Here is a 12,854-nt window from a genome sequence, read left to right on the forward strand (position 1 = left end):
AAACACAAAAAAAAAAAAAAAAAAAAAAAAAAAAAAAAAAAACAAATAGCAAAAATAAATATAATATTAAAAAATAAAATTGATGTCCTTGTTAGTAAATAAAATGAAAAGTTCAAAGAATATAATAAACGAAAAAAATAAATTTGAAATTAAAATAAAAAAAAAAAATTAAATAAAAAAACTAATATCATTATTGCATTCTTATGAATAATATACATATGGCAATATAAAGAATAAAAAAAAAAAAAAAAAAAAATAAATAATTTTAAGTAACATCTATAATAATAAAATATCTTAATGCTTAAAGTTGCAAATTAATACTATAGATACTTGAAATAAAATTTTTTTGTATTTTTATATTTTTTTTTTTTTTTTTAGAAAAGTATAAAATATATATATATATATATATAATTTCAAAAAAAGGAATAAAAAAGAAAATGCATTTTGTTTAGATAATATATACAAAGGAGAAAATTGTGGCTCATTAATAAAAATGTGGCATAGAGGTATATAAGATAAATTTATGGAAATTTTTATTTTCTATAGTGAAATATATTAAACAACATATACTTTAATATGAACTTAATACATTTTCATAAAATTTTAAACAGGAGTACTAACTTTATTATGTAATTCATGCAGATATGTTATACGTAAATGGCATATTCCCTTGTTAGGTAAATATAATTAATTTAATAAGAATTTGAGAAAATAAAAAAAAAAAAAAAGGAATTTATATTAAATACATTTAGTAAATTTTCATATGAAACTTATACTTGAAGTATTTTCTTTTTTTCTTTTCTTTTTTTTTTTTTTTTTTTTATCAGGAATTGATTGTAATGCTAACCCTAGGCATAAACAAGTATTATCAAATCCTTCTCCAAGATCTAGAGGAATTCCGAAATACTTGGAAAAATATATTTTTTACAAACAGTCTGTTAGAAATCCCAAATATAAATCTCAATTTATTACTATGTACACAGCAGGTTAATTAAAAAAAAAAAAAAAATAATAATACAAATAATTATGATAAATATATAAAAACTCTAAAAATCTTTAACACTGCGAATATTTTTTTTTTAATTGTAAGTATTTTACTTTCTTTCTTTTTTATAGGAAGAAAATATAGACAACAAATTAAAAAAACTGCATAACTTCACATTTTGATTATTATTTAAAATTTTTTAAAATATGTTTAAATTAAAATAAAAATAAAAAATATTAGAAATCCTTTAAATTTTTTCTAATCTCATAATTTAATTGAAAATATAAGAAAAAATTATATAAAACACTTTTTTACTTATAATTTCATGAACATATTTTTAAATAAAAAAAAAAAAAAAAAAATGATATATGAAAATTACAAACGTTAAACACTGAAAAGTATAGTATCTTAACATTATTATATATATTTTAATTTTACAAAATTAAAGATGCAACTTGTATTTTATATAATTCACTTAGTTATTTTTTCATAAGTTGAATAAGCAAAAATGCTTTCACTGTATATTTTTTATAAATGATTAAAATTTTCTGTATATATTTTTCTACTACTATAAATTGCTTATATTATTACTATAAATTATTAACCTTTAATAAATCTAATTTTCGCTTTCATTATCATCATCATTTCCCTTTTTTTTTTTGGGATTTTCGTCATCATCTTCATCATCATCACCGAGAAGTTCATCATCATCATTGTCAAGATCATCATCCACTGTTTCATTAATATCTTCATCATTATCATCATCATCATCATCATCATCACCATCATCATTTCCGAAAAAGGAACCATAATTATCATTACCTCCTACATTTCCGCCATTAACATTACCATCATCAGCTTTTGCTTCAGGAGCTTCCCTTTCTAATACGGTTGGTGATGGTGATGACTCTTGTTCTTCATCTTCAGGTTGTGCAAAAGGATTTGGTTGAGCATAATCAGAAGAACATTGATATTTTTTATTGAAATGTACTATGATGCTTAAAAGAACAAAAATAAAAAAAAGATTTTTGAGAATCATTTTGTTTACAATCTAAAAAAAAAAAAAAGAAGAAAATTTTTTTTTAAAATTTTTGAAATCTATTTATATGAAAAAATTTTAGTTAGCTATCTAAAAAAAAAAAAAAAAAAACAATAAATACATACATATGCTTTTATATATTAAACTACTTTATGTTTAAATATATGGTACTACTAAAGTATTAAAAGCTTCTAAATGTGATATTTAAAGAAATGTTAAAAATAAAAATTTCAATATATATTTGAAAAAATTTCCTTTTAAAAATAGTAATATATATTATTAAAAAAATAAAATAATAATCCTTAAATTTTTATATATCCTAAATTTTCATAAATATCCTTTCAAATGAATTATATATTTTTATTATATTTTTTTTTAAATTAAAAAGAAATCTTAAAGCAATAAGAAGTGTAATTTTTAAGAGAAATTTATTTTAAAAATTTACTTTGAAAAATAAGCTACAATTTTTTTTTATTTTGTGTGCGCATTTAATACATGCAACCAAGAAAGAAATAAATAAATAAAGGAAACGGGGTGCATGCAATTTATAATAGATGCATGTATTAAAAAATAAGATGCACTTAATAAAAAATGGGTTAAAAAGTACTAAAATAATTCGTACATGTAAAATATAAAATACACAATATTTAATATTTAACCCTATAAACAGTAGAAAATATGGTAAGATAGAACCTGTAATAATATAAAGCGTGTTTAAATTGATATTAAAAATATATTCATATTTATTTTATGTTTTTCTCATATTTATAACATAGTTTAAATGTTATAGTAATCAGTGAATCAGGTTATAACATTAGATGTATATCTTTCTTAAATTTAAAAGAACGAATTTAAAGTAAATAAGTAGAATAAACTTAATAATTATCCTATTTTTATTAATAAAAAACTTTTATCACTTTAAAATTTTTAAATAGAACGTAGTAATTAAGCATAAACCTATGTGTTTTATCATTTTTACGATATTTAAATAAATAGCCTTAATAAATAATATTTTAGAATATTTACAAAAATGGAGAAATGTTATTCCTCTAAAATATAGAAGTATGTTCTTTTGAAAACAACATACCTATGGAAATTTAAAAAAAAAATACATATTTAAAAATAACATCTTATTTAGGTTAATTTCAATGTATTTTTTTATTTTTTAATTATATCTTTTAGATTATTTTATTATGAAATTAAAAGTTTTAATATATTTAATAAAAAAAATTACAGGAAAAACTTACAGAAAAAATAAATTAGAAATTTAATGTAAAATAAGTTTTAATTAATAGGAATGTAATAATTTTAAATGTTGTACTTATTACTTATAATTTTTATATTTATAAATAAGTTTTTCATGTTTATTAAAAGTTTTTTTTTTTTTTTTTTTTATCATTCTGTCCAAAAGGTTTTATTTTTATTATTATTATTACACATTTATAATAAATAATTAAAATTAATAATTCAAATATATTATTATAATATTTTTTATTTTCAATATTAATAAAAAGGGAATAATAAAAATAAAAAAAAATTTTAAGTAATTCTTTATTATTTAATGGGATAATTAAAATTGGGATATACAATTTACCCTTACAGAATATGTGAATATAAAAAAAAAATTGTTCATTATCTAAATTAATACATAGAAAAGTATAATTTTAAATTATATGTATTTATTTTATTTAAAAAAAATAAAAATATAATGAAAATCAATCATAGAAATGTAGTTTAGATAACATCCTTTAAAAATTATTTCTTTTTATTAAATGCTTATTTAATTATATATCCAATTAACAAAAATTTTATTATTCATTATCATTTTACAAATAATATGATATTTTCTGATTATGGGAATAATAATAAATAATTTTTATTCTATGAATTGTAAATTTCTTAAGCTTTTAATAAATTTTAAAAAATATATAGGAATTTAAAAAAAATCATCTAATATTAAATTTTTTAATTATAAAATACCATAAATTTATTACGCTACTTTTTTTTATTCTAAAATAATAATACTACTATGTATATTTTGTGAATGTTGAATTTATCATATTTTTTTTGTGAAATATTTTATATGTCTTATTTCCTTTTATTTACATAAAGTATATTTATTTTATTAGTTTTCTCATAATATTATTTTTTCTTATTATCTTTTATTATTGAATAATATATTTTGTAATATTTGTAATATATATATTCATTTCTTTGTTTTTTTTTTTTTTTTTGTGCACAAATTTATTTATAATACTTTTCTTAATTTTTTCGGAATGTATTATTCATTATTTTATTTACTTTTTTAAATATTAAATAATCTTTCTTTAATTTATAAAAAAATAATAATTTCTATTATAACCTTATTGAATTGTATCTTTTTAAAAAGTAAAATTTTTATGGTGAATTTTTGCAACAGTCATATTTTTTAGAGAAAAGTTCATTTTTTTGTAAGGTAATATTTATTTTACAATTTCTATAGAAGTTAATTTATTTTTTTTTTTTTTTCTAAATAATATATTTTTACATATAAAATTACAATTTTTAATTTTTTTAATTTATAATTTATGCAAAATAAAAATTATTTTGCTCTATAAATGTGAAATATTTTGGAAGGTATTAAATTATTAATTAAATATTGAAGTATTAATTATTGTTTAATTTTTTTTTTTTAATATTTCCTTAAATATATTATTTTAATGAAAATATTTCATATTTTTGTAAAATTTATATTACAATAATTTATATTTATTTTATTATTTTTTTTATTATATAAAAATTTCAACTTGAAAAATGGATCCAAATGCAATAAATGAAAAATTTGATTTTTTTATGTTAAATTTTGCAAGAGAGTGTGGAGATATTAATAATTTATTGAATCATTTTTTTTATTTTTTATTAAGAAAAACAGATTTTATTTTAAAATCAAAGAACTTGGAGCAATGTGAAGAAATTGTATTAAAAAATTTGAGAAAACAATATGCGAAAAAGGAGAAATATATGGCTGAACTGAAAAAAGAACAGATTAAAGAAAGTGAATGTAAAGAAAATACTGTAAATTCAAATCTTAAAAAAAATAAAGAAACAGAAAAAAACGATAATAAAGTGAAAGACGAAAAAAAAAATACGAAAATAAATGAAAATAAACAAAAAAATGATGATAATAAAAAGGAAAAGAAAAAAAGCAATTCAGCTGATTCTGATGATTCTCTTCCACCAAAAGACAATGGTGGAATAACTGACAAATACAGGTGGATTCAAACTACAAGTAGCTTAGAAATGTTTATAGACGCAAAAGAAAAAATAAAAACAAAAGATATTAAAGTAGACATAACATATAAAAAATTGTTTGTAAAAATAAAAGATAAAGTAATTATTGATGGTGAATTTTATAAAAAAATAAAACCTGAAGGTTCTATTTGGACACTTGAAGATAATCAAATCATACATATACTTATTGAAAAATTACACACAATGGAATGGTGGGCTACAGCTATTAAAGGAGATGCAGAAATTGACGTAAAAAAAATTGTACCAGAAAATTCTCGAATGGATGATTTAGATCCTGAAACAAGAGCTGTTGTAGAGAAAATGTTATATGACCAGAGACAAAAATCTTTAAATTTACCAACATCTGATGAACAAAAAAAATATGAAATTTTTGAAAAATTTAAAAAAATGCATCCAGAACTTGATTTTTCAAATGCTAACATAAATTTTGGTAATTCGTCAAATAACATTTTTTCTGGAAAGTAATATAAAAAAAAAGTTATGATTTTTTTTTTTTTTTTTTAAAACCAATGAAAATTTTTTATTTATTATAAGTCATTTTTTTTTAACCTTGAATTTACCATTTTCAATAGTTTGAACACTTATGAATTTCATTTGTATTTACCTCATAAAGTTCATAAATTAAAATGTGCATATCCGTGCAAATATAATGGAATTATAAATATATATGAAGTTATAAAATATAAATTAATATAAATTAATATATATATATATTTTTATATTATATATGTATGCATATAGTTACAAGGAATTAATAATAATATTTTTAAATAAATTAATCTATAACTTTATATGTTTATTCAAAAAAAAAAAAAAAAACTAATATAAAAATGAATATAAAAATTAAATAAATAAAATAATATTTTGTAATATTTTATAATTTAATTAATATATATTTTCACAATCTTTATTAATAAGAAAAAATTTCTTTAAAATAAAAGATCCACTTAAGTAATAACAAAAAAATAATATTAACAAAAATAAAAATATGTATATATATATATATATACATATATATATGTATTTATAATTAAATTAAAATATTTATAATTAATAAAAGAAAAATAATAACTATTAATATACTAAGTTGTGAATGAAGAAATATACATTGAGTTACACATGATTCTATAAGTAAATAAAAGTGTATATTTCCAACTTTCCCTTTTTACAAATATATTATTAACTATAATTATGTCTTTTTTTTTTTTTTTTTTTTTTTTTTTTTTCCTTGCATTTATTTGGTTTATTTTATATTATTTTATTTACTAACAAATATTTATAATATTTATTTAGATAAGTTAATATTACAAAATTGTGAATAATTTTTTATGCAACTTTTAATTTTTATGATATTTTTATATTCATTATTTATCTACTTTAATTGCATATAATAACGATAATAATAATAAATAAAAATAATTTTTACATATCTTTAAATTTTTTAAGACTAGATTTATTATCGTTGAAAAAATATAAGATATCTTCATCTGTCAATGAATTTCTTTTTTCTTGATGTTTTTGTACTAAATCAGTTAAAATATCAATGAGTATTTTTTTGATTTCTCCACTTAACATTTCTCCTTTTTTATATTTTTCTCCAATTTCATTTAATTTTTCATCATCCACTAAAAAATATCTTAAATATTGATAAGAAATATCTTTTTCTAAATCTGCTCCTTTTTCTTTGTGTTCAGCTATAGTAGCTCCTCCTCCACTAAAAGCATATTTGTTAATTTTATTTTTTATTTGTTCAGGTGAATCAGTTAAAAAAATAACGCTATTATTAATATCTTGTTTACTATCCATATTTTTGTTATCTTTCTTTTTTGTGCTACTCATTTTGGTATTTACACCTTGCAATCCTGGCATAAAAACGGAATGAATAACAACTGGTTTGTATAGAGCTAATTTAACAGCTATATCTCTACTTAATCTAAAATAAGGGTCTTGATCAATTCCTTGAGGAACTAAGCATGGGATATTTTTCTTTAAAAAGTTTGGGAAACATTGAGAAAAACAAGGAGCTATTTGAAAGGATGGATACGATATTTTTCCTATGTTATCACTATTATTGAAACCAAATACATTCATACTTTGATTTAATGTTGTTTTTTTATGAATTGCTAATACAGTTGGATATAAATGATTTGCATATTCTGTATTTTTAAAAATAAAGGTTAATTCTGGATTAAATCCTACTGCAATAATATCTTTTACATTTTCTTTAGTGAATCTATTTATATCATCTAAAGAATAATTTTGGTTAAATAAAAATTTTTCGTCATCAGATAGCTGTATAATTAAAGGAACGTTAAAAGCATCTTGCAAATATTTACAAAAATAAAAAGGTATAAGATGGCCTAAATGCATAGACAGAGAAGATGGTCCCCTTCCTGTGTAAATATAAAAGTATCCGTTCTGTTCATAATAATTTAATAAAAAATCTAAGTCTCTATGGCTAAAAAAAATCCCTCTTCTTATAAAATGGTGAGCTTTTCTATTAGTTAACTTTTCGATTTTTCTAATATGTTCATCACTGATTTTTGAGCAACCAAATTCTTTTATTAATTTATTATAATTAATTCCTTCTTCACCTATATTCACATCCCATGGGGTAACTACTTTTGATGATTCATAATTAACATTTTCAATTCCTGATGGAGGTAAAACTTTATTTTTAGGTAATATATCTTCTTCATATAAATAAGAAAACTCGCTCTTTTTATCTTCTATTTCATAAATTTTCTTATTAGTTACTTTTATAATAGGTGATAAAAGAAAATTGTTTAATTCCTCTTCATTTTTATATATTGTATTTAATTCTTCAAAAGTATATTTGGGATTAACCAAAAAATGAACTTCTAATGACTCTTTATTATTTAAATACTTAAATTTATTTATCTCTATATTTTTTATTAAACCACTATGTTTTAAAACTCTATTTCTATTACAATTTATATTCCATTCTTCTAAAATGATCAAGTTTACTTCATTGATTTCTTTTGATAAACCATAATTATCATATATAGTATCACCATATATCTTTTCTGCAATTGTTCTATTAATTTGATAATTGTAAAAAGGGCAATTTTCTTCAATTTTAGTTTTTATTAATTGTTTTATATCATTATACTGACTTATAGTTGGTTCTTTAAAAATAGATTTTACTGTTATTATACCAACATTGTTTTGCTATAAAAAAAAAAAAAAAAAAGTAAAATAAAATAAACAAATATTTAAAAAGGAAAGAAAAATAAATAGTATTCATATAAATAATCTTAATAGTAACTTGTAATGTTATTCTAAGAAATAAAGTATAAAATTACAAAATTAAGCATTCACATATATATATATATATATGTATATATATATGTATAAATTTAATAGAGTATCAGTTTTAAATTATAAGAATTAAGGGAGATTTTATTTTTGTTTATATAATTTTTTTTTTTTTTTTCTGAAGTTACCTTTTTTTTAATACTTTCAGTTGTTCTACCAGTAGGTATTTGAAGAATTACACATAAAGCTCCTTTAATTATACTTAAAGCCGAATCTATGTAAATTGTTTTTAATTTATCCATTTATTTAACTTTATATCAATTTAATGTAGCTACTTATGAATTAAATTAATTTTATATATATATATATGTATATTTCTTTATTTCAAATTTAAATTATCTAGCATACTTTTTTATTAGTATATTTTATATTGTATATCTATTTTTTTTTTTTTTTTTTTGAAAATTTTTATTTTGACATTCTTTTTATTTTATAATGCATCTTTATTTAACTTATTTGTAATTATATTTTTAATGTATCTAAAAAATAATTAAAAAAAAAAATATATTTAATAAAATTTTTTTTTTACAATTATTTTATGTCCAATAAAAAATTTTTTATAATTAAAATTTTATCAGTATATATATTTAAAAAAGAAAGTAATTTTTTTTTCTTAATTTGTATTTAAAATAAATTTATAACATTTTTTTAATAAAACCTTATGAACTTTTTGTGTTTTTTAAGAAATAATTACAAAAAAATTTTGTGGCAAAGGATTTTTTTTGAAAAGAGGTTTTATTTAGAACAAATTGTGGTATATTAAATTTTAAGGAAAATGATAATTTTTGTAATTTTTCTTTTATATATATAGATAAAAGATATATTTTAAAAGTATTTCATAATATTTAAGGTAAAATATTTTACGAATAAATAAGGTATTTTTTACAATCTTTATTTTTAAATAAAGAAGTATACATATTATTTAATGAATTAAGACTCATAATTAAAATAGTTTAATAATGTTAATATAAAAATTTAACATTCAGATTTATTGATAGTAAATTAAAGAATTTTTTTATTAACGAAAAAAAAATATGTATTTATATATGACATATAAATCTCTCTATTAATGCTTAATAAAATAATCTGAAAATGTTAACTATAAATTTTCAAGAAATGAGTTATATTTATCTTTATTATCTTCATAATAGGATAAAAAATCATCTAATGGTATCATATGAGGGTTTTGTGTAAAATAATCAATTTTAGCTTTATCATCTTCAACCAATGAAACAATGTTTTTTAAAGTTGAGTCAACTGAACCCTAAAAAAAAAAAAAAAAAAAAAAAAAAATTATTTATATGCATTTCATTATGAAATAAGTATATATTTTTTTATAAATAGGAGAGAAACATATATTAAAATATATAGAATTATAACCCCTTGCAAGAACTGTATAATTTTATTTGCTTTATCTTTATTGTAAAAATTATTATTGAATATTCTATTCCATATATATTTCGATAAAACTGAGCAGTATAAATAAGAGTAATAATTAGATGGGTAATGGATTAGATGAGATGTTTTCGAAAAATGTATTTGAGGAAATAAATCTAGAATAAAAATATCTTTGTAATAAATATTGGAAAAATATTTTTTTATTTCGTTTTCTATTAATTGTTTTCTTTCTATAATTGAATCAGTACAATGAGAGAAAGAATAAAATATTTGATCAATTATTGATTGAATAGTAATTTGAACTAAAGAATAATAACATATAATATTTTTATTTCTCATATAACTTTTAAGTAAAAATTTCATGTTTTCTTCATTTTTATTTTTACTATATAGTAATAACAAACTATCATAATTATTTAAATATTCTTCAAAAAAATGAGAGGAAAATTCTGAAAAATCCACACCACTTCTATTTCCTGATAAATGCTGTAAATAAGTTGAACTTAAAATGCAATGCAAAGTATGACCAAATTCATGAAGAAACATATTAACTTTATCAATAGACATTTTTATTTTACTTAAAAAATATTTTACTTTGTTATTTCTAAAAAATTCATCATTACAATTATTTATATCAACAGTATTATCTTCTTCATCTTTTAAATTTATGTTAAAATTACAAACCAAAAAAGTAGAAGTTATTTGCCTATAAATGTTGTGAATATTTATGTTAGTATTATTTCTCACACTATTATCATTATAATTATTAATTATGTTATTACTGTCTTTATTTTTAACAATCCCACTATAAAAAAAAGGGTATTCATCAACATTTTCTTCTAACCATTTATATTTTAAACAAATATTCATATTTTTCGAACAACGTACAGTGTATTGTGCAATTGAATGATTTTTATTTTCTCTTTCAAATAGATCCATATAAATATACCCATAAATATAATTTTCTTTTTTTATTTCAAATTTTAATATGTTTTCATCCCATAATTCATTTTTTAGAGGTATAACATTAACCATTTCTAATGAATAAGTATCTTTTAAAAGTTTAATTACAAATTTAATTACGTCATACAAATTCAAATTATTATTCATTTGTTCTTCTATTTTTTTAAGTTTCACTTCTTTTATTTTATTCATATAATAAAATATATTTGAAGGACATAATTTAGCTACATTATTGCTGTTATTTTTTGTTCTATCGATTGTATTATCTTTGAAATTAATGTTTTTGTTATTATCTGTACTTTTAATAGAATCATTTTGATTGCTTTGTTTTAATTTATTATTTGATATAGATATAAATTTTTCTATAAATTCTAGTTCTTTGAAAAAGTAAGGAAGAATATTTTCTAAGAAATTTTTTAAGAAATAATTTACTTTGGTAGGGGTATTTAATATACATGACTTCAATGAATATTCACTATAATTTTTAAAACCTCTGTAACTTATTAACATATTTCTATAATAATGAAGAATTAATATATTATTTAAAAACATATTATTAGGCTTTTTTAGTAAGTTATACACACTATTTGCTATATTTTCATCATCAACTCTTTCCAATATTGTCATTACGAATGAACTATCTTGTATTAGGTATATATAATCATTCAAGGAATATTTTGGGTTTATTTTAATTTTATTATTCTTAATTAAAGGTATTATTTTTTGTTCATAATCTTTGATTATATTTTCATCAATATGTTTTAAAAGTTTCCTTTTATCTAAATATATTCCGTCATATTCACTGCAAAAATTTGATGAAGCATGAAAAGAAAAATTCTTTTCATAGGATTGTAATTCTAAATAATTTTTTTTTTTTTTTTCATCTTTTATATGAACTCCTTGATTTTCCATTGATATAAGCATATTTTTCAAAACTTCTTTGTGCTCATTATCTAATAATTTTATATTTTCGTTATATTTTTTTTTTAGAAAATTATAAATATTTTGATCAATATTAATTCTATCGATATAGTTTGTTAAATTTTCCAAAGCACTATGGGCTTTTTCAATTGTTATTTTATTATTATGTAAATTTCTTAGTAATTCTAATGCATCTCCTAATTTACATAAATTATTTGAGACAGTATCTATCATATTTATAATTTTAAAAATATTATTTTCTTTATATATGTTATTTAATATTTTATCACAATTTTGTATACATATTATACTGGAATTTATTATACTATCACTATGACTTGTTATCCCTATCAATTCTAATAAAAATCCTCCATTTTTTTTATTTTTTTTTTCTACCTTTTGTAAAATAGAATCAATAGCATTTATATCATCATTATTTAATTGGTCTATACTTTCAGAGAATTTATTAGAACTTGTAGAAGAATTATAATTATTTCTTTTATCTAATCTAATATTATTTTCTAGTGTTAATTCTTTATTTTCATTTTTTACTACGTTTTTTAATTTTATTTTTTCTAGTATTTTTGAAATGTCGTTTCTATTAAATTTTTTAAAAAAAAAATTTCTATTTAATTTAGTCCCCCAATATCTTATAGTATCATTTTTTCTAATTGTCCAATTATATATTAAATGATTCATGCTTTAATATATTTATATAATAATGTATCCTCATATAATATTACGTATATATTTTTAGTAAATATCCCTCACAAATTGTATAAAATAAATGTTTTAATATATAAAAAACACTTTTAAAAATGTTTGAATTAATTTTGAGTTCATATTTTAACTTTTTTTTTTTTTTTTTTTTTTTTATTATTATAACCTTATATTTTTTTAATTTTTGCTTTTATATTT

The 12,854-nt window shown here is 18.1% G+C and overlaps 5 protein-coding genes across 5 annotated transcripts; 2 read left to right on the forward strand and 3 right to left on the reverse strand.

The window, feature by feature from the left end:
- Window positions 1–493: 493 nt before the first annotated feature.
- Window positions 494–1,154, forward strand: PGAL8A_00247500 (conserved Plasmodium protein, unknown function; the record flags this gene model as incomplete). Its single annotated transcript, XM_028671215.1, has 4 exons — window positions 494–506; window positions 612–677; window positions 828–986; window positions 1,117–1,154. 4 exons carry the CDS (start codon window positions 494–496, stop codon window positions 1,152–1,154), a joined length of 276 nt encoding a protein of 91 aa, XP_028527889.1.
- Window positions 1,155–1,601: 447 nt separating this feature from the next.
- On the reverse strand, window positions 1,602–2,024 carry PGAL8A_00247600 (hypothetical protein; the record flags this gene model as incomplete). Its single annotated transcript, XM_028671216.1, has 1 exon — window positions 1,602–2,024. One exon carries the CDS (start codon window positions 2,022–2,024, stop codon window positions 1,602–1,604), a length of 423 nt encoding a protein of 140 aa, XP_028527890.1.
- A 2,793-nt stretch (window positions 2,025–4,817) lies between these two features.
- On the forward strand, window positions 4,818–5,780 carry NUDC (nuclear movement protein, putative; the record flags this gene model as incomplete). The annotated part of the gene is made up of 1 exon (XM_028671217.1): window positions 4,818–5,780. One exon carries the CDS (start codon window positions 4,818–4,820, stop codon window positions 5,778–5,780), a length of 963 nt encoding a protein of 320 aa, XP_028527891.1.
- A 957-nt stretch (window positions 5,781–6,737) lies between these two features.
- PGAL8A_00247800 (tryptophan--tRNA ligase, putative) lies at window positions 6,738–8,896 on the reverse strand (the record flags this gene model as incomplete). Its single annotated transcript, XM_028671218.1, has 2 exons — window positions 6,738–8,507; window positions 8,783–8,896. The coding sequence occupies 2 exons, from the start codon at window positions 8,894–8,896 to the stop codon at window positions 6,738–6,740; spliced, it is 1,884 nt and encodes a 627-aa protein (XP_028527892.1).
- Window positions 8,897–9,753: 857 nt separating this feature from the next.
- Window positions 9,754–12,635, reverse strand: PGAL8A_00247900 (endopeptidase, putative; the record flags this gene model as incomplete). The annotated part of the gene is made up of 2 exons (XM_028671219.1): window positions 9,754–9,918; window positions 10,035–12,635. 2 exons carry the CDS (start codon window positions 12,633–12,635, stop codon window positions 9,754–9,756), a joined length of 2,766 nt encoding a protein of 921 aa, XP_028527893.1.
- Between the last annotated feature and the right edge of the window lie 219 nt (window positions 12,636–12,854).

This window comes from Plasmodium gallinaceum (genome assembly GCF_900005855.1).
Source record: "Plasmodium gallinaceum strain 8A genome assembly, contig: PGAL8A_v1_76, whole genome shotgun sequence".
NCBI lineage: Eukaryota > Apicomplexa > Aconoidasida > Haemosporida > Plasmodiidae > Plasmodium > Plasmodium gallinaceum.